General features: G+C 39.6%; 1 protein-coding gene across 1 annotated transcript; it reads right to left on the bottom strand.

Moving 5' to 3' along the window:
• Window positions 1–790: 790 nt before the first annotated feature.
• On the bottom strand, window positions 791–10,269 carry TAGAP (T cell activation RhoGTPase activating protein). Its single transcript, XM_015816853.1, has 9 exons — window positions 10,228–10,269; window positions 10,066–10,119; window positions 8,856–8,922; window positions 7,549–7,718; window positions 6,853–7,014; window positions 6,450–6,559; window positions 4,451–4,646; window positions 2,924–3,029; window positions 791–2,270 (listed from the first exon to the last, which is right to left on the bottom strand). The coding sequence occupies exons 1-9, from the start codon at window positions 10,252–10,254 to the stop codon at window positions 997–999; spliced, it is 2,166 nt and encodes a 721-aa protein (XP_015672339.1). The 5' UTR covers window positions 10,255–10,269; the 3' UTR covers window positions 791–996.
• Between the last annotated feature and the right edge of the window lie 9,642 nt (window positions 10,270–19,911).

The raw sequence follows: 19,911 nt of genomic DNA, 5'->3' as shown, positions 1-19,911 counted from the left end.
GTTTCAGCATAGATGGCCACCACAAAATTGTACATTGGCTCTTGGCTGGCCTGGGCCAGGGCCAAGGCAGCGGGGGCCGTTCCCTCGCTGTTTCCAGGATGGCTTCGCAGGCCACATGAAACCATTTCGTGGGCTGCATCTGGCCCCCAGGCCTTGTGTTTGACATGTCTGATCTACATGAATATTCAGTCAGGGTTTCTTCAAGTTGGCATTTTCCAGATGAGTTAGGGCATCCTTCTGAATTCCCAGATTACACAGCTGAGATTTGCCATTTCAACACTTCTAAAACGTATGAAGTTGGGGAAGACTAAAATAATTTAGAAAGGCTTTATACATTCAGACTATTTCTCTCATGCTCACCCTGGTCCCAGTGTGATATGTTCCAGAAGGAAACTTACACTATTAGAATTTTCAGGGATAGTATCATGAAACAGAAAGTCTCGCTGTTTCTACTGCAAGAACCATTTCACAACATTGAGGTTTAGTTCAGTTGAAAATCCTTTACAAATAGGAAGTGGTGGTAGAAGAAACTGTATCACTTGAGAAACGCAAAACCAGACAAAACAGCAGAGCCAAGTCTGTTGAAAACTATACTTTTGCTTGTCATATGATAGAGATTGGTCAAGATCTCTGCAGCATTTCCCCTTATCTTTTGCTTCTCTATTTCTGTTTATATTGGATCCCTGTCTAGGCTTTTAACAGAAAAAGAAGAAATCACTCATGCGGGGGAACAAAGTGAATAAAGCTAAAAGGATGTATTGCATTGGTTTTAAAATCTGCTTTTACATTCATGGGAATAGCCAAGCCCAGGTTAGGACATAATTATTTTGTACAAAATGGGCCAAAGAGCAAAACACATTACACAGGATTCTAGACAAAAATACAATTTTATGGAAAGTTGGATTTATATCTGCTTAGGCAATAATGTTTGGCAAAAGTCTTGCTTCCATGCCCAGTATAAAATATATACATTTGTAATGAAATGAGAAAATTAAGTTAAACATAGGATTCTTTTGCACGTTGTAAGTGCTCAAAAGTTATCTGATTGTTCTGTAGTGTCACATATTCTTGCTTGTTCTTTTGATATGACCCAGACATGGTCCTGAGACGATACACTTGAGGAGTCAGAGGCAAATTTGCCCGTGAATGTATTCCAATAACAAAATCCACAACTGGTGTTTTGTCCTGGGAGTCATTGATCAAAGTGGGTCTATCATTAAAAAGGTTCTCATTTGCTTTGTTTGTGATCTCTTTCTTAAGCCTCAGACATTGAGATGCAGAATCCTGAGGAACCTTGGTGAGCCTCAGAGGATGAGCTCTTAAATTGTTGTGTGAGGAAAATCTACCAGGAGAAAAGTGTTTGGTTGCCTCTTCATAGGAAGGAGGCCTTCTGGGTTTATTTTGATCTACAAGTCGAAACACTTCAACTGCTGACATAAAACGGGATCTTAGTTGACAGCCTGAGGGTTCTGGACTGGGAACAGTCTCATGAGTTGCTTGAACAATTTGACAAGAAAGTGGTCTTTCTTTTCTGAGCCCCTTTTTGAAACTTCCCTTTTGAAAGCCTCCTCTGCCTTGACTTTCCATTTTGGCCAGCGTCTTCTTGCGGGTTGCCACAGAAAATGACATGGAGTGCTTCTTGAGCTCTGAGACAGCACTGTCACTTCCATTTGAAGTTTTGGTAGAGAAGGACCGTGGCCGAATTAAGACATTGTTCTTGAAGATGGCAGGCGATGAGAGTGGTGAGCTAGTGAAGACAGAAGAGTCCGAGACAGAGGAGGCACTGTCTAGAGAACTGGAAGAAGATGCGCTGAGTAAGGAATCGCTTGATAATTCTGAGGGCAAGTTGGCTTTGATTCTGAGATTTGATGGCTTTTTGTTCCTGTAGAGACCTGAAGGATGGGATTCTTCAACTGTCTGGGTTCCCGTTCTCAGCTCTCTACCCTTCAGTCCCAATTCCTTCTGCAGAATAAAATTCTCTTCACTTTTGGAAAGTTTGGGAAGTTTCACACAGCCTTTTTGGCAATTCTTGGAAGACTGCAACTCTGGTTCTGAGGACCTCCTCTCAAGTTTCTTCATCGTTGTTTTAAAACGGGCCAGGGACAAGGCAGAAGGGATCTGGGTTCGTGGCTGTTTGGGGTACAGTTCTGTACTGCTTGGCCTGCTAGTGTGGGATGAGCCCTTGAGATGAAGGTCACTGAGACTGCATTCCCCTTCAAGGTCGGTGCTGTCGTAAGCAGAATCACGATGCTGGTTTGGTGCTGACGTTTCTGGAGGAAGGAAAGGAAATGTTGAGACTAATGGACAGAATCAGAAATAAGTCAGTGGTCACTAACAGCTATAAAGTATGTGAACATCACTTGCAATTGAGGAATAAAGGCTTCCTGCCCAAAGGTGTTTAAAAAATAAATAAATGGTAAGGATACAAAACTGTAAGGATCAAGTTACATAAAAATAATAAAACTAATAACAAAACTAAACTGAACAGTCCATGAAAAGAAAAATGATAAAAAACAAAAAGAGGAACAAAAAATGAGCCATATTTATATGAAACTTAGAAATAAACACTGGTTTTAGCAAAAATACCCTATAATGCTATATAATAATTTGATATCCACAAATTGGACCCAGTCTCTCTGATAAATCTTCCCCAAACTTTACATATATTATTTCTGTTTCTCTACCCTGGTTTGAAAGGAACCTCAATGAGAGATGACTCTCTTGTGAAACTCTTTAAGATATACTGTGGTTAACATTTAGAAATGGCTTACTGTTGTCACTGGTTGGTTATTTTTTGCCACTTCCTTAGTATCTAGAACCAAACATTGTTAAATAGTACTTTCAATGTAATCTAAGCATATTCTGAGAAAAATGATTAGCCAGACTCTGTTTTAAATATACAAAATATGCAAAATCAGGGTACCTGTCATATCGAGGGAATTATCAGTATTCCTAAAGAGCAGTGAGTAGATTTCTTCTCCAAATATATCCGAACAATTATTAATGAGGAATTCCATCAGTGCCTTCACCTAAGCAAGCCAAATAAAGAATGTAAATCAGAGATTAACTTGGAGTCATTTCAACATTAAATTATTAGTGGAATCTATATATTAAGAACTATATATGAAGAATATCTTGATAGGAAATCCACATGTAAATTCCGGCCTTGAAGAGTACAAGCATAAAAACAACATACAGAATTCTTGTCTTTTCCTGCCTTGCTTTCCAGTAAGAATAAAATACTTCTGAGATAGCCCCCCATTGTTTGTTTGTTTATGTGGGCTTGTTAACCTCTTCATTTGAACCTACGGAAGCTTATCTTCTATGGAATAACTTTGCAATTGTGTTGCTGTGGCTTTAGCTGGTTGCCTAATTCTCAAAGCTTATGCCCTGATGCCAGAACTAGCTTTTGCTACTGAACCACAATTGCAGGACTTTTAATGATTGCATGTTTTAAAAATCAACCGAGAAAGCTGTACTTTCCAGCTAAGAGAATCTGAAGTCTGTTCTTAAAATGTTGGGGAGTTTCTTAACCAGCTATAGAAGATGACCAAGATCATTATAAATTGCCAACGAGCTCTTAGTTCAGGGTGGGAAACTTTTGCTTTGAGTTTTAGAGAGTTATATTTCCTTGGGAGCAATTTATGTTTGGGATAAACAGGCTTGAAACCAACAGTGGATGTAACCTGGGCCATCCTCTTTTTCCCCATGAGATCCTTTGCTTTCTCTTCGTCTCCTCCAGTCTTATATAACATAAGGTCATATGAAGCAACGCCATTTGGCTCTATAGGGCTGCCCCAATTCCATTTGTTGGTGTGGTTGCCTTTGAGATACTATCTCGACGCAGAGAAAGCATGATCCTTAATGCTTGTAGTTAAAAAGCCCTGAGGCAGGGTACTTTTCTGTACCCACCCATGTTACTTGTGTAGAAATGTCTTCTGCAAATGGGAGGTGCAGAAAGTCAAAGGCTAGCAAAGCATCAATTTGAAGCAGCACCTTGTTCCACTCTGCTGCACAGAAATGGGACACAGCTTCTTAATATCAGATCAGAGAAGCACTTTATTGAAAGATGAATTCGAGAAGGGCCCCTTTAAAGCTTCCTATAATTCTGGTGTGCTGGAGCTGAATTAATTAGGATGTTGCAATGCAGCCTACAGCAGGGGTTCTCAATCTCAGCAACTTTAAGATGTGTGGATTCCAAGTCCCAGAATTCTAGTTGGGAGATGCTGGGAGTTGAAGGCCACATATCTTAAAGTTGTCAAGATTGGGAACCTCTGGTCTACAGGATAGGGCCAGTATTTCAAGTGTGAAACTATTTCACTGTGAGTCAGGTTAATGCCAAAGGGATTCACTGCCAGGATGTTGTACTGACTGGCTTCCTTGTAGCTAGAGAAAAAAACAGTCAAAGATAAAAGACAATGTGGAACAGGTGGAAAGAAAACAAAGGTACCTTATCAGCCAATTCTTTCTGGATTTCAAGTGGCAGGCTTTTGTCACAATTTGGACTCAACATGGTTGGTCCAAAACAGATGGCGAGGTTGCTAGAATCCATTTTATTGACTTTTGAGTTTTTGCTGATGTGGTGAAGAAGAGAAAGCAAGTGTTTGAGCAAATGAAGATTTAGCTGTGGCAATTTGCTTGCAACCCTGCAAAAATGAACATAAGGGGGGGGGGAAGTTATCCTCAGATTGTAGCTTCTGGTTTGTTTTTTTTAAATATAAACTTTGCATTCACTTATATGAGTAACACTTCCTCTAAAATGTGGAAGTACTGATTTAAAGTGGTTACCCAAAATTCCCATTCAAAAGTCCCAGTGAGTGAATTCATTGTGAGTTTCTGTACGCGAGATGGGCAGTTCCAAAGCTAGCTAGCTAGCTAGCTAGCTAGATAGAATTTATCTAGCTAGCTAGCTAAATTCATAGCAGATAGACATAAATGCCTGAATAGACACCAAGCAGAAATTGTTTTGTTTCCTGGGAAATTATGGGGTAAAATGCTCTTAAATTTATAATTAAACTTGTATAAGATTTATATAATATGCACATCTGTTTTTTTTCATTATGTGGTATTTAGATTAATTCCTTATTCATCAGCTGAGATATTACAGGTATTCCTTGTTTAGCGACACTATTGGGACTGACAATTTGGTTGTTAAAGTAAAGCAGTTGCTAAGTAAAACCATGACTGTTGTTATGATCTTCAACTTTCTTTTGCTTTACAGAACTGTGAAAGTCATAAATGTGAGGACTGATCGCAAAGTTACATTTTCATCACCACTGTAACTGCAAACAGTCACTGAAAGAGGCGGTCGCTAAATATGGACTATCAATACTCACTGGTTTGATTCATGGGACCCTTTCATTCTATGTATGTAGGTATGCAGAAATGTATTTTATTCCTGCATACCTACATTTTATTCCTTGCACATTTTATTCCTTGCATTGTATTCTGGCATAGCTTCAAATTTGAAATGAATTGGTGGCATTGTGTTGTCATGAAGTCAGTCAGATTTGGTGATGGGATGATATTACTGCTCTCCCCCATTTTGAAAGGGAAAAAATGGCATTATTGCAAAAGCCATTTAGGTTTTTACTCTCCCCATTGCTAGTGTGTACCGCAGAGATTCGTTCTTCCTCCTGTTTACCCATTATGAATAGTTCCCCAGTTTTCAATAAAGATGAATAAAAAATATGGAAACCCACACATGTCTAGTCACAAGAAAGTATCTGAAACTGCAACAAAACACAAACCTAACCACGTTTTTTTGGGAAGAAGTTCTATTGAATTCAATGAGAATGACAGAGTAAAAATTGTAGGAGATATTTTGGTTGGCTACACCATTAGCCAGGCTTACTTGACAGCATGACCCATTAAAAATTAGTGTCATTTTAAGCAGGCAGAGGGCTTCACTTCAATACAGCTTTTTCAATTTTGTTTCATTTCAGAATAGATAGATGTTGTAAAATAGGGGTGTCAAACTCGCAACGTCACGTGACGTGTCACGATGTATTGCAACTTTTTTTCCATTGCCGGCAATGGGATGGGTGCGGTTTCAGCATGATGCATCCGGCCCGCGGGGCGGCAGTTTGACACCCCTGTTATAAAACTTTAATCTGAAGTGTATAGTCTTAGATATCATTTCCTCTGGCATCAGTCAACTTTTCCAGATAAAACTTTTACCCTGCTTTGCTTCATTGATGAGATTTTTTTGGGGGGGGGGGAGGGAGCAGAATGTGGGGAAAAAATGTCATTTCCCATTCATAATTCTCTTCCATAGCTTTTTTGTTACATGAGTGGGACTAAAGAGGGAATCATGTAATGCTTTCTGATTTCTTGAGTTAAGAGCTATTTGTCTGCGAGCATCCAAGTAAGGATTTCAGAATCTGTATCTATTTGCGTTGCTTATTACAGAGCAACAAAAAGCCACTCTTGAAGAGAGGTCCACTTACTCTTTCAGGGCTTCAATTTTCTCTTGATGATTCATTTTTTCTAAAGCTGTCATCCACTCATCGTAAAGCTCAGTCAGCAACAATTTGTGGGGAATGCTTCGGAGGAAGTCCTACAAGAAACAACCTTCAGTTAAGCCATGGTAGGCAACTTACAGCCAACATGCATCTTGGAACTCTTTCAATTTGGTTCATACCACAGTTTCCTGGGATTGTGTATCCCAAAGTCAGAGACAGATCATAAAAACAGCAGCTCTGTCTCCTACCATTTTCCATTGGAGGCTAAATACACAAAATGCAACAATAGCAGAATTTATTTCCTAACTGCACTGGTTTTAGGAATATCTCTTCCTAATACTTGAGAAACTGGAACCTATAATAAGAAACCAAATGAACAGATGTATACCTTAAAAACCGCCGCTAGCAGATAAACAGATTTTTTTCCTAAGGCAACGTTGTCTCCAGCATTTAATTCCTCTCTCAGCTCCTTGCGTGCCTTCTCATTGGCACCTTTTCGAAATATCCCTTCAGTGAGTGGTCCTTTCTGGAAGAGTATTGTAAGGATGTCCTACAATGTGAACAGGAATAAAAAGAATATCACATGTGTTAAGTTCCAGACAGGGAACTGAACACCATCATTATTCTATGCTTACCTTTTCAGCAACATGTATTTGGCAGGACAACTTTTATATACATTATGATACTGACTTCCTGAGTTACATACAACTGCTCCCTTTTCTTCCTTAATCATTTTTCTCTCTCCATATTTTCCCTAGCCTTTAGACTGTTTGCTTTTTAGTTATCCCAGACCTAAGTAGAAATGCCTTTCTCCCTGCAGAAGGCGAAATTCTTGACACAATATTGTAAAACCTCAGTAATATACTGTACAACTCATGATTCAGCTTAGCCTTAGAGAAGAGTTTGCTTGGCATAGATTTGAATTATTTTAAAGAACATGTTTAATCGTAATTCAACTTCTTCCATATATGACTAGTAAGAGGAAGAAAATCCTCCTGTTGCTTATATTAGGGATTATCTTATGCAGACAAAGCGCAGAGCACTATTCATATAAGATAGATACAATACTCTACTGCTTATTTACCTGTATAGATTTGGGCAGCGTATCTTCAGCACCGCAAACAAGTGACAGAGGGAGATCAAACAGAGGTGGTTTCAACTCAGATTCTAGATGTCCCTGACTATCTGATTCATGGGTAGACCGTCTGAACATAAATGGCAAAGATATTACATTCTTTCTTTTCCTGTGACGATCTGTTGGAAGAACAAAAGGAGTAGGAATAATGTGCAACCAATGAATGACAGCAGCACTAGATACATGAATATAGGACTATAGAATTATATGAATCACCTATTCTCCACAAAATTATCTTTAGATGCTTCAGAGCAGGGGTGTCAAACTGCCGGCCCACAGGCCAGATGCATCATAGCAAAACCACGCCCACCCCATTGCGGGCAATGGCAAAAAAGTCGCGATATGTTGTGACACATTACGTGACATAGCGAGTTTGACACTCCTGCTTTAGACTGTAGCTCCTGTTCTGATTAAGTGCCAAACTGGCTAGGCATGGACTGGGGATAATGAGGTTTGTAGTCTATTACAAATTGGGAAAAGTTGCTATAGTTATACTCCTTATTAGCATCCAGCAATGCTAGAAGAAGCAATCAGATCAATTGAATCTAAACAAATGCAGTTTGCAAAACTGTAAATCAGTCGCAAAAAAGGCCAGCTCAGTTGTTCTTGGTACCAGAGGTAAAAATTGGTTTCTTGTCAAAAGTGATTGAGAATGGTCAATGTGGCAAATATATCACTTTTGAACTGATCGCAAACCTAGCTTAATTAAAATGGGACTTCCGTTCTACTATCAACCCAGCTGTAAACTCTCCACCTCTTTGTTCTTGCTGGAACCATGCATTATGTAGCACTTGCAGATTTAAATTTTATCCACAATCCCCTTCTTAAGGAAATCAGCCTCTGTTTCAACCATCAGTGGTGGCAGTTAAATATGTAGTTAACCTGCCATCCTATGGTTTGTCTTAGAACAGCCAGCCAACCAACTAACCAACCAACCAACCAACCAACCAGTTTATAGCTCTGGACATTTTAGGTGTATATATATTGCCACCAGGGGGCAATTTAGAGTTATAAGTTATGATTTAAACCTGAGAACCCACCAGCCTGTGACTACTACATAAAAATGTGGCCATCCTCAGTGCCAGAAAAGAGTAGTCAACTATCCAATCCCTTGACCATGACAGAGCTTGGGAGTCATCCTGTCACTTCCTGCATCATCCAAAAGAGCAGGATAAATGCCCCTCACTTGTAGAGAACAAAGTTCAAGGCACGTTGGGCTTAGCATAATCCCACTGTTCCTGTTCCTGCACACGTACCAATCAGCTGACATGGCTCATCTTCATTATCACATGTCATGGAGAAATGACGTTTTTTGAGATCCTCCTGAAATTTAAGAAAGTCAGTAAAAATCATCAATTCGTCATGCAGCAGAGAATCCAATAAAGCTGTAATACATCACGTTGCTCAGTTCCTCAAAACAAACAGACAAAACCCACACCCTCTTGTTACAGGAAAGGATGCATTCAATTGCAACACTGAATTGCATGGCACTTAACCAAACATTAAACAGAAGCAACAATAAATATTAAAACTGTCCACAGCTATCCTGTTTACTTTGGTTAAAGGAATCCTTAGTGAGCTCTGCAAACAATATAGATCCAAAACATGATAACAAGCAAAACATGGTTGGTTTCAAACCAGTGGCCATGGTTACTATTGACATCAATGGGTCTTTTATTATTCAGGACTAACTAAACGTCTACTGATGTCAATGGATTTATTCTAAGTTTGATTGAGTAATGAGAGCCTGCAGGGAAAAGTGGGTGGGTGAGAAGAAAAGTTAAACAGATACATTTCAGACAGGAATTAATGTGTGATAGAGAGGATTGCAGCCAGGAATTTCCCAGGGCAAATGTGAGCTGTTTTATGTGAGCTGCTCTTTGGATGTCAGCCATACATCCAAGTAAGGCTATAAAGGGATTGCTAACTGCACTGGAAACAGGCTCACTGAAATTAATAGGTTTTTGAAGTAACAGGTGTTTAGAATTTGGACATTATAATCCAGACTATAGCCTTACATATTTCTGTTCTGAACTCTATTATGAGCACAAATCTCATTCCTTTGGCTTGATCTGTAGCAGGGAGCTCATAACACACTCATTCATGTTTAAACAGACTTCCTAAAATTGCTAATGAGTGTGGATGGCAGTTCAGGAGTTTTCGTTTCATTCAGTCTTTAAGGTGATTTGAATTCAGTAATGATGAAGATGCAAGCAGAAGATTAAGTGTACTATTATAAAACATTGGCTAGAATTACAGTGCTATTAAAAATGACTTCATTTCCCCCCCTCATAAGCTAAAACTGAGCAGGAATGACTGACCATGACTTTACAAAAGCATAGGATGTGCTCTACAATTCTGAGTGAGTTTACTCAGAAGTAAGCCTCACAGAGTCCCATAAGAAGTACGCTTACAATCACAAACTCTTAATACATAGAAATAGCGAAGGGCTTTATGTGTGCTTACCTCTGATGAGTGTGCAGTTAAAGCCTCCATCTCTTTTGCATTTAAACTTTTGGGCTGTAAAGTAAAACAAAAGAAAAATATAATCAGAAATCATCTAGTTTCAGCAGCACTCACTTGCAACACTTCTAGAGAGAGAGGAATATGAAGAGAAAAGGCACTCACCGCATGGCAACTGCTTAGCACCTTCATCAGTAACCCAACTGTTACAGCTTTAATGATCTTGCTTTCCTGGGTTTCTCTTGTTTGCCTGTTTCAGAGGACAAGAATGATATTAGCAATATCTGCTAAAGCACATAACTGTACTTTTTTCCGTTGCAAAATTAAACTCGATACAGACTAAGCAATTTAAGATAGAGGTGCTGGCCTAAGTAATTTGTTTTTTTCTGTTTATTGTCTTTGATTTCTGATAAAACAACAAAAAGGAGGCTTGACCGCTCTATAAACAGTTCTACTCTCTGGAAAAAAAAAAGATTGTAACTTGCGGAAACAAATCTGAACGAGCAAATCCCACAGATAATCCTTCATAGCACAATGTTATAGCAGCTCTGAAAACCACTTATTAATCACATGCTAAGTTGAACGAATATTCTACAGTTTGAAACAGCAAGGGAGGACATGAATAACTCACTAAAATAAAACAAGTCATACAGCATATGCTAAGAATTTATCAGTCAGTCAAGCCTTATCCCAGAGTTCATTATGAACAAGCATCTTGTCAGCAGTACAACGTAGCTAAGCTGGCTGGGGGATTGGGGCTGGAAGCTATCTGAAATCTTTTTTTCTGATTCAAAGACCCAATATTACAGGACTGTCCTGATCATTTCCATATGCTTATCTTATAAACTTACCGGGAAAGGGTCTCTGCCTGAGTTTTTTCACCTTACGCGAACTGCAGAGGAGGAGAGAAGCAGCATAACCGCTTGGCTGTAACTACTGTAACTTGCTGGAGAGAACTGAGGACTCAGCCACTCAGCCCCACATGTGCTGCATTCGGAATGATTGCTGGTGGTTGTAGTTGAGGAGGCAGGTGGAAAGTCACAACGTCAGAACAACAGGAAAAAGCATCACAGAGGGCAGAGCTAAGCGAAGCATTCACTGGCAGATGCCTGCTAGCTCATGGGTTTCCTCTTCCTTTTAGGGCAGCTGCAGCCACTGTTGTAAGAGAAGAATTTTTCCCACTTCTTACAAAAAAAAAAAAAAGTCCGGTGTGGTCACTGATAGAAACGTGATGGAACAGATGAGGTGTGTTGTAGGCAGAAGTTCCAAGGAGAATTGGGTGGGATGTGTGAAAAACTCTATTGCTCTCTGTAGGTTGGCGTAAGCGGGCCTACACAGCAATAAAGGGTAACTTACACATCCAGACAGAAATTTCTTATCAGAAGAGTGTATCTTTTACGTACAATTGCTCTGAAGATATCAAATCTGACCACAAGTAAACCTCAGTGGCTTTAAAAGTACAAGTTTAAATCCTCAATTAACCTTTTAAAAAGCACCCATGTTGTGCACTGAGAGGTGTCGGCAAATACACCACATTCCTCTTCTCAAATTTATTATCATTTTATTGTTTTGATTGTTTCTTTACTTTGGGGATGGCATTTTAATAAAATAGTGATGTTGTATAATGATCAGAGTCTTTGTTACATTTGCTCCAGTATGCCCAGTATATGTCTAAAGATTGACATTCCTTTCCTCCCCCCTCCCTCCCCCCCCTCTCTCTCTCTCTGTGTGTGTGTGTGTGTAAAAAATAGGCGCAATTGTTACATGTGTGATTTTCCAGAATGGTCCTTTGTATTCAGAAGATTTGGGTATCACAGACTTGAATATTCTGAGCTATGCACCCTTAAAGTAAACATTAAACATTCCCTAAGTGTACCACATATAGATCTATTGTCCTATTTTACAAAGCAACCAGATCACTGTTTTAAAAAAGAAATGCCAGATTAGGAAATGACCTCTATTGAAGTCCCATAAAGTGTAACAGAAATCCACCAAGCTAGTGGAGCAGCTGGTGACAGGCAGACAGCACCTGGTGGGGTGGGATGGGGGAGAGATAAAAATGGTCAGTGGCCTGAAACGAACAATGGGCTCGTTGCAGCTGCTGGGGTGGGTATGCCTTTTGTAAAGACATAGAATTGCTAAACTGGTTTTGCATCTTATGGTGACAGATGGCACACACAGAGAGAGGCTTGAAGCCTTACTTCAGCGGCTGAAAGGTTGGGATTCTCTCTGTTTGAAGACCAAGAGAACTTCAGAAGCTACTCGGGTGGGGGGTGGGATTCCCTCATAGACTTGGCATGTTCTTAGGCAGCCTGATTCCAGAGATTTGGGGAAATGAGATGATTTGAAGAAAAGGGACATGGCAATCAAGCAGCCTCTTGGTGTGTCCCTTTTCTATATAAGAAAGGAATTTTTCTTTCCTTTTTTTCAGGCCAACTTACTTGCACACTTGGAAAGTAGCTTTGGATAAACATTCCCTTAGAAAACTCCCTGATTTTCTTTATTGCCAAATCCATTGGTTATTTTGATTCCTGAACAGGGAACCTCTTGGCATCAGTACAGAGATGCCACTATCTGCCTCTCTCTCTCTCTCTCTCTCTCTCTGTGTGTTTATCATATTTCAAATTCAGGAAATTCTTAAGTCAATATTAAGAATAATTAAAACCTACCAAAATACACGGTGCTACAGAGAAGAGAAGGCAAAGACAACTAAAAGGGTCATGGAAATCAAAAGCTACAGAGGCAAACTGCAGAGGATTTGTTTTTTCTCTCTTCCTCAAGAAGCATACAAATTTGTGTGTGTGTGTGTGTGTGTGTGTTCTTCTACGAAACCACGAGAGGGAAAATCCCAAGCATCACAAATGTTTGTCTGTTTTCAACAGAGTTTTAATCAACTGATGACCGTTGTAGATGGGGGTTGCCCGTGAGCAAATGGTGACCAATCTGTGTTTGTTATAGTGTCATGCTAATGAGAAAATGGTAAAGGTTCAGAACAGTTATAGGGACGATAGAATGCTGCTCAGCCAAGGAGTGTTTTAAAGCTGAGTGCACAATGGAGGAAAATAATGGGAGTCTGGACTGGGCCTCTGGATATTCATATATAGAATGGATTCCAGCTTTGTCAGAGTTGGCACATTCATCTTCTCCAGGGAAACCATGGAAACACTGGATAAATAGAAAGGGTACCATTATATAACCCATGGACAGCAAGCTTTTTTATCTTTTGTTGTTAAAAAATATTTTGTTCTGCTTAGCCTTGCCAGTAATTTTAAAAAAAAATATCCTCTGGTTCCCTCTCCCACGTGGTGTTTTTGACATTCAGAAATGGGTCTTATTCTGTTTTCGATGTAAAGGCATTGAGATGAGGCAGGAGTAACAACAGTCTACTCTTTATTCAGATCTCAACAGAACCAATACAAAATGGCGCGGATTCCTTTTATAACCCTTTGCAGGGACAGTGTCAACCAATCAATGCAACGGATTCTCCCACCTTGCACATGCGCAATAGGCTGGAGACAGGTTGTCTGGTCCCGGGCATCCACGTGGTCTGCCCGGGCCTCTCTGCAGCTTCCTGCACCGGCTGAGTCACTCAGCAGGCCCAGGACATAACAGGTCTCAAAGAGGAATTAAGGTCCATAATGTAGCTTGATTAGTTTGTTATTTTCAGTTGCACAGCTTGGAACGGAGGACGTGCACCAGGTTATCCCTAGACATTTTGCAAGGGAGGAATGCATCTATTCCATAAAAGCAATCAAATACCAACCCTTACACATAGGAAAGCCTGAAGTTCTGTAGACAGCCAGCCACTGATAACGAGTAAGCTTCATCTCCAGCCAGTGCTGGCAGGGAATAACAGTGCTGGCAGCCAAGTGATCACGGAGTTGTATTGTGGCCTCATGATTGCCAGCATCCAGAAGCACTCTTTGAAAAGCCAAGTTTCACCTTAGATTTGAATGAATGTTGTTTGATTGCTGGAGTAATGTGCAGCTAATCCTTGACTTACGACCACAATTGAGCCCCAAATCTATGTTGCTAAGCGAGACACTTGTAAAGTGAGTTTTGCCCCAATTTACGACCTTTCTTGCCACAGTTGTTAACCAAACCACTGCAGTTGTTAAGTCAGTATCACAGTTGTTAACTGACTCTGGTTCCCTCACTGACTTTGCTTGTCAGAAGTTTGCAAAAGGTGATCACATAACCCCGCAACACTGGAACCATCATAAACATGAACCAATTACCAAGCACCTGAATTTTGTTAATACGACCATGGGATTGCTGCAGCAGTCGTAAGTGTGAAACCGGTCATAAATTTTCAGTGCCATTGTAACTCTGAATGGTCACTAAATGAGAAGCTGTAAGTTGCTATTTTTAATTTTGGAAAGCTTTTCGGGCTTGTTTGGAATAGGTGGCCTACAAATACAGCAAATAGTTTTAGATGTGCATAATTATTATTTGCCTCTACATAATAACGTCCCTCGTTAACATGTCGCTTGGTGCCACCAAAGCTGGTATAGAGTGAGCAAAATGTCCCCTGGTCCCCTGGTCCCATAGGTAATATGGTGCTTTTCATAAAGAGCCGTAGAAACTACAGCTGCAGGAGACTGAGACTGAGAGATCAGGCAGAATCCAGTTGCCTTTTGATTGCTTTTCTAGTTTAAGTGGACCTTTTATGCAGCACAGGGTTTGGGCTCTTTTAAAAAAGGGCTAAACCTGTGTTTAAAAAGTAGATTTCACGTTCTTTCAAATAAGCCTAAATTCATGTCTGTGAGAAGTGTATAAGCTCTAAAAAGTGCTGGTGAGCCATAATATAGGCAAATGCTTTGCAGAAGTCAGGTGTGTGGTCTCTGTTAGACACAATCTAAAGTGGCAACAGAAGAAAATTCATGAGAAAAAAGGTGTGCCCTCAGCAACTTAAGTGTCCAGTAAAATCCTTGACTATATCAGCAATCAAATGTCAGTGTAACTTGCCAGATTGTATCGATAGCAAAACTTGTGTTGAGAGAAGAGGGAAAACAGATCTTGAAAACTGGAACAGTTAATGTGACATCATAGCAGTATTCCAATATTTGAGGGAAAAAAGAGAGAGTCAATCTATTCTCCAAGGCACCTGAAGGCAGGACAAGAAGCAACAGATGGAAACTAATCAAGGAGAGAACCTAGAAATAAGGAGAAATTTCCTGACAGAAAACAGAACAATTGTTAGAACAATTAAACAACGGAATGACTTGCCTTCAGAAGTCGTGGGTGTTCCATCACTGGAGATTTTAAAGAAGAGATTAGACAATCACTTATCTGAAAGGACATAGGGCCTTCTAGAGAAGGGGGTTGGACTAGAATACCTCCAAGGTCCCTTCCAATTCTGTTAAGTTGCTGTTAAAGTTTGATTTTAAGTTGCTTCAAAGATGGAACAGGTGAGACACAGACAACATAGATGTAATAGGACATATGCAGCTGTTATTGTCAGACCAGTATGATTCTGTATAGGTGGCTAAATCCTGCTGCACCATTTATAAAAGCAGCCACACCTTGATTGCATCGATGATCAAGTCATAAACTGTTTTATTTTGTTCTGTTTGTTGGATTCTGGTTGGTGACTGTGATAAGAATATGTATAGGTATATGTAGGACATGGCAGAAAAAGTGAGTAAATCTGGATAGGTTTGAGGAGTCATTAAGAGCAACAGAAAAAACCTTGCAGAACAGAGTCCAAGAGGCCTTGTGAGGCAAGAGTTCCTCAAAGAATTCATGAGTCAGACCCATGACAAGCTGTCCTGAACCAGATATTTTTTTCTTAAAAAAGATCAATTTTAGTACTGACTCCGATCATTTCCAATCATAAATAAGTTGACTCAGATTTCCAAAGCAAATGATGGTATGTGAAATCACACTGGCAGGAAGCTAAATGTGGAGTGGTCCAAAAACCTTGTGTGGAAGTGTTTACTATGAATCTGGCTGAAAGAGCCGCATTTTGGGTGTATACAAGGGCTTGATGCTGTTAAAAGAAGAAAATTAAAAAGGAGAAAATAAATCCATTAACTCACCATATGGGACCATTAAAGGATGAATTTCAAAAGGAAGAGCTGGGAAGCCAAACTGTTCCAAATCCTCCTGGGAAGATAGGGGATCTGAGACCTGGAATCAGTGATTTTTAAAAACTATTTCCAGTGTACCTATATGGTGCTAATGGAGGTGTGGGAGACATTGAAAACTGACACAATTATTTTTTAAATTATCTCCGTGCATTTTTGAATGTTCAGACAATTAATGGACTTGCTGAGCAAACATAGTCAGCATTTGAGACCTGAAACAACAGAACCATTAAGAAGCAACCCTTTGAAGTCCCCCCACAAGGCTACAGTAGGTATTTGTGCTTGGTGTCTGTTATGTCCTGGGCCTGCTGAATGACTCAGCAGGCTCAGGAGGCTGCAGAAGGCCCAGGCAGACCACGTGGTTGCCCGGGACCAGACAGGCTATCTCCAGCCTTGTGTGCATGTGCAAGGCGGGAGACTAGCCTTGCATTGATTGGCTGACGCTGTCCCTGCAAGGAGAGTATAAAAGGTCTCTGCGCCATTTTGTTTGCTGTTCTGTTGGTGGATTTCAATAAAGGAAGACTGTTTTCGTTGCACCTGCTTCGTCTCAATGCCTGCTTCTTGGAAACAGAACAGTCTCCATGCTTCAAACAGATTAATTGAGTGTGATTCTTGGGTGGCAACTGGGTTTGAAGAGATACTGCTGTGGCATTGCCTTCTGCAGAGAAGGGGCTGCATTGACAATCCTATTCTGTAGCCCAAAGCACATCACCCAACCTGTTTTTACTGTGTATTTCTTTTCTCCCAGTATACTGAGAGTTTGAATGCACTTTTCTTTTTGAAAGGTGAAAAACCAGAATTATTTTATTTCCTCCCCCCAATTGGGAAAAAAAAGTCCCAAATCAATTCCCCAACTATGCAAAGCGAACTCATTAAATTTGTAAAAGTGATCAGAATGCAAAAGTCTGGCAGCTCTGTATAAGAGGTTTCCAGAAAGAATGAATTTTTGTACCATGTATATGATATTCTATAAACCTGATTATCATAAATTTTAGTTATCTTTCTTATAATCTTCCTTCTCCAAGACCTAACTTGCACAACCAGTACAAAGGTTGCCAAGTTTTCTTGGCTAGCTATGACTTGCAGGTGTTGGATGAAATCCTCTCCTTGCAATTGTTTCAGGTTTGCTTTTTCCCTCCTGCATTTTAAATTTTGCACTTATGTTTTATTGAAGCGTTTGCATTTGAAATTGTGAATATGTGTCACGATGGGTAGTTGCATGATTGAAGCCATTTATTTATTTACTTATTTATTTGTATCCTGCCTTTATTATTTTTACAAATAAGTCAAGACAGCGAACCTGTCCAACACACCTTCCTCCTCCTATTTTCCCTACTACAAAAACAACCCTGTGAAGTGGGTTGGGCCAAGAGAGAATGACTGGCCCAAAGTCTCCCAGTTGGCTTTCATGGCTAAGGCGGGACTTGAACTCACGTTTTCATGCTTTCTAGCCTAGTGCCCTATTAGATGGCTCTCTTTATGTGTCATTGATGACCCTACAAGAGCACAGGGCTTCAATCAAGCCAGCCTGACTTTTTTGAGCCCTTGTTCCCAAGCCCCTTGAGTCAAAGGAATTTCTCACCTACTTGCTGTGCTTCGTTCTGTCCTACACAAAAGCTTTCATTCAATTGTGCGGTGAGGCTCCCTGCATCTGCCCCTCGGCCTCCCTCTCGCTTGTCAATGCTCATTTCATGCTGGGATGCCTGCACAGATGGTTGGACCATTGTCGTTGTTGTTAATGTTGGTGGGGATGGTTTTGTTTGTAGACTCAGTAGTGGAAGTGTGACCGTTTGTCTATTTGGTTCTTTCTGTTAACAGGGGGAATTTGAAAATAATTTTGCTCTGTTTCTGCTTCTATCCCAGGTGACAGGGAGAACTGTTAAACTGTGATTTGCTCTTTTAAAAACCAAACCAAACCAGGTAGAATGGTGAAATGCTGGCTTTTTCCCCCTATCATAAATAAAATTTTATTTTATTTTATTTTATTTTATTTTATTTTATTTTATTTTATTTTATTTTATTTTATTTTATTATTTTATTTTATTTTATTTTATTTTATTATTTTATTTTATTTTATTTTATTTTATTTTATTTTATTTTATTTTATTTTATTTTATTTTATTATTTTATTTTATTTTATTTTATTTTATTTTATTTTATTTTATTTTATTTTATTTTATTATTTTATTTTATTTTATTTATTATTTTATTTTATTTATTTTTTGCATTTCTTCCTTCTCCCTCAGTGAGGGACTCTGGGCCATGCACCATAAAATATCAGAGTATAATAGAAGCATATAAAAATTAAAATGTTAGAATCAAAATTTCAAAGTTAAACTTTTTTTAGAGGGAGGCAAGCGTAATTAAGCCCTGTTAAAAATGGAATTGAAAAGGTGAAGGGAGGGCTCTCATTTTGAAATTTATGGAAATCCCCCCCCTTCTAACTCAAGAGAGAGGAAGAAGAGTAAAAATACCATTCTCCCTCCCCCGCTTCCAAAAAGACAAGCCTTTGGAGTGGAAAGCCATTGACAGTTGCTTTCCAAGTTGGAGGGAGTCATGGAAGGAGCAGTGGAATCCACCCATCAAGGGCAGGTTAGGCAAAACACCAAGGCTCAACATCCCTGTGACCAGAATTGAAGAAAAGATTGAAATTTGGAAGAGGGACTTTTTCAGTTGGCTTCATTTCCAGCCAGACTCCTGTGAGCTTAAGCATGCTTAGCTCAATATTAGTTTGCACTTTTGCTAGAAACACATTTGGCCTGAGAAAATATGGGACAAAATGTTCTGAAGTACGAAGAGCTCAGCATTCAGATAAATCATGCAGACAAACAAAAACTAAGCATTTTTTTTTATTTTAAAAAAGATCTCTATGTGCTGCGTTGCTGCTGTTAGCCACCGGTACTGTTCCTTTATTGCTTTTTAACAAACTCTCCCGTTTTTTTAAAAAAATAAAATGTCTTTGTTGTGGTCCTTACAAGGTTATTTGGGTTCTTCATACCACGTGGACTTTGTGACAAGCAGAGAAGCCCAACTTGGGGTCCAAGAGATAGTCCACAAAGATGTAGTAGAAAAGATAGTTCAAGATGCCCTGGACGATAAGCACCCGATTTTATCTTGTGGTGTTTTGGGTTTTTTTTTGGAAAACTGCTTCTCCTTCTGTTTTAAAATGCCATATTGTCTGCCTTCATTAAATTTTCTGTTATTTTTAATTACATGTATAAGGCTGCCCAACTGTACAATAATTCTGGATGGTATATAGTAACAACAATCCAAAATAAAAGAAAATAAAATACATAAAAACTAAAACGTCTAGAACAGAGGTGGAGAACAATGGCCCTTTTATGATTTGTGGACTTCAACTCCCAGAGCAGGCTGGCTCAGGAATTCTGGGAGTTGAAGTCCACAAGTCATAAAAAGGCCATCGTTCCCCATTCCTGGTCTAGAAGAACAATAACCATTAAAAAGTAGTCAAGGATTGTCATCTCTTCTAACTCAAAGCCTGGGAAAAGATCCATGTTTGCAGAGCCCTTTTAAACCCAGTCAGGATAGGGGAATTTGATTCCAGATAACAGGAACTATGACAGAGAAGGCCTGCTTCCTAGGTCTCATCAAATGGCTAATGGATGGAATTGGAGCATGCCAGCTGTGCCTGATTATTCAGGCTGGGCAGAGTCCGTGCAGACAGTCCTTTAAGTTATCAGGCCCTCTGCCATGAAGAACTTTATCAGTGATCACCAGCACCTTGAAGTGCACTTAAAAG

The sequence above is a fragment of the Protobothrops mucrosquamatus genome, unplaced genomic scaffold (genome assembly GCF_001527695.2).
Source record: "Protobothrops mucrosquamatus isolate PMUCROS unplaced genomic scaffold, P.Mucros_1.0 scaffold511, whole genome shotgun sequence".
In the NCBI taxonomy this organism is placed as follows: domain Eukaryota; kingdom Metazoa; phylum Chordata; class Lepidosauria; order Squamata; family Viperidae; genus Protobothrops; species Protobothrops mucrosquamatus.
The sequence above is the reverse complement of the archived record's forward strand: the minus strand, read 5'-3'. Positions and strand labels throughout refer to the sequence as shown.

Bases quoted from the DNA above. Each gene is read 5' to 3' on its own strand.
- TAGAP (XM_015816853.1), bottom strand. From the start codon at position 10,254: ATGAAGGTGCTAAGCAGTTGCCATGCG. The intron at 8,923-10,065 runs GTAAGCACACAT...CTTAAATTTCAG, and splicing joins TAACTGCACACTCATCAGAG to GAGGATCTCAAAAAACGTCA. The intron at 3,030-4,450 runs GTACCTTTGTTT...TGGCTTGCTTAG, and splicing joins AGAAAGAATTGGCTGATAAG to GTGAAGGCACTGATGGAATT.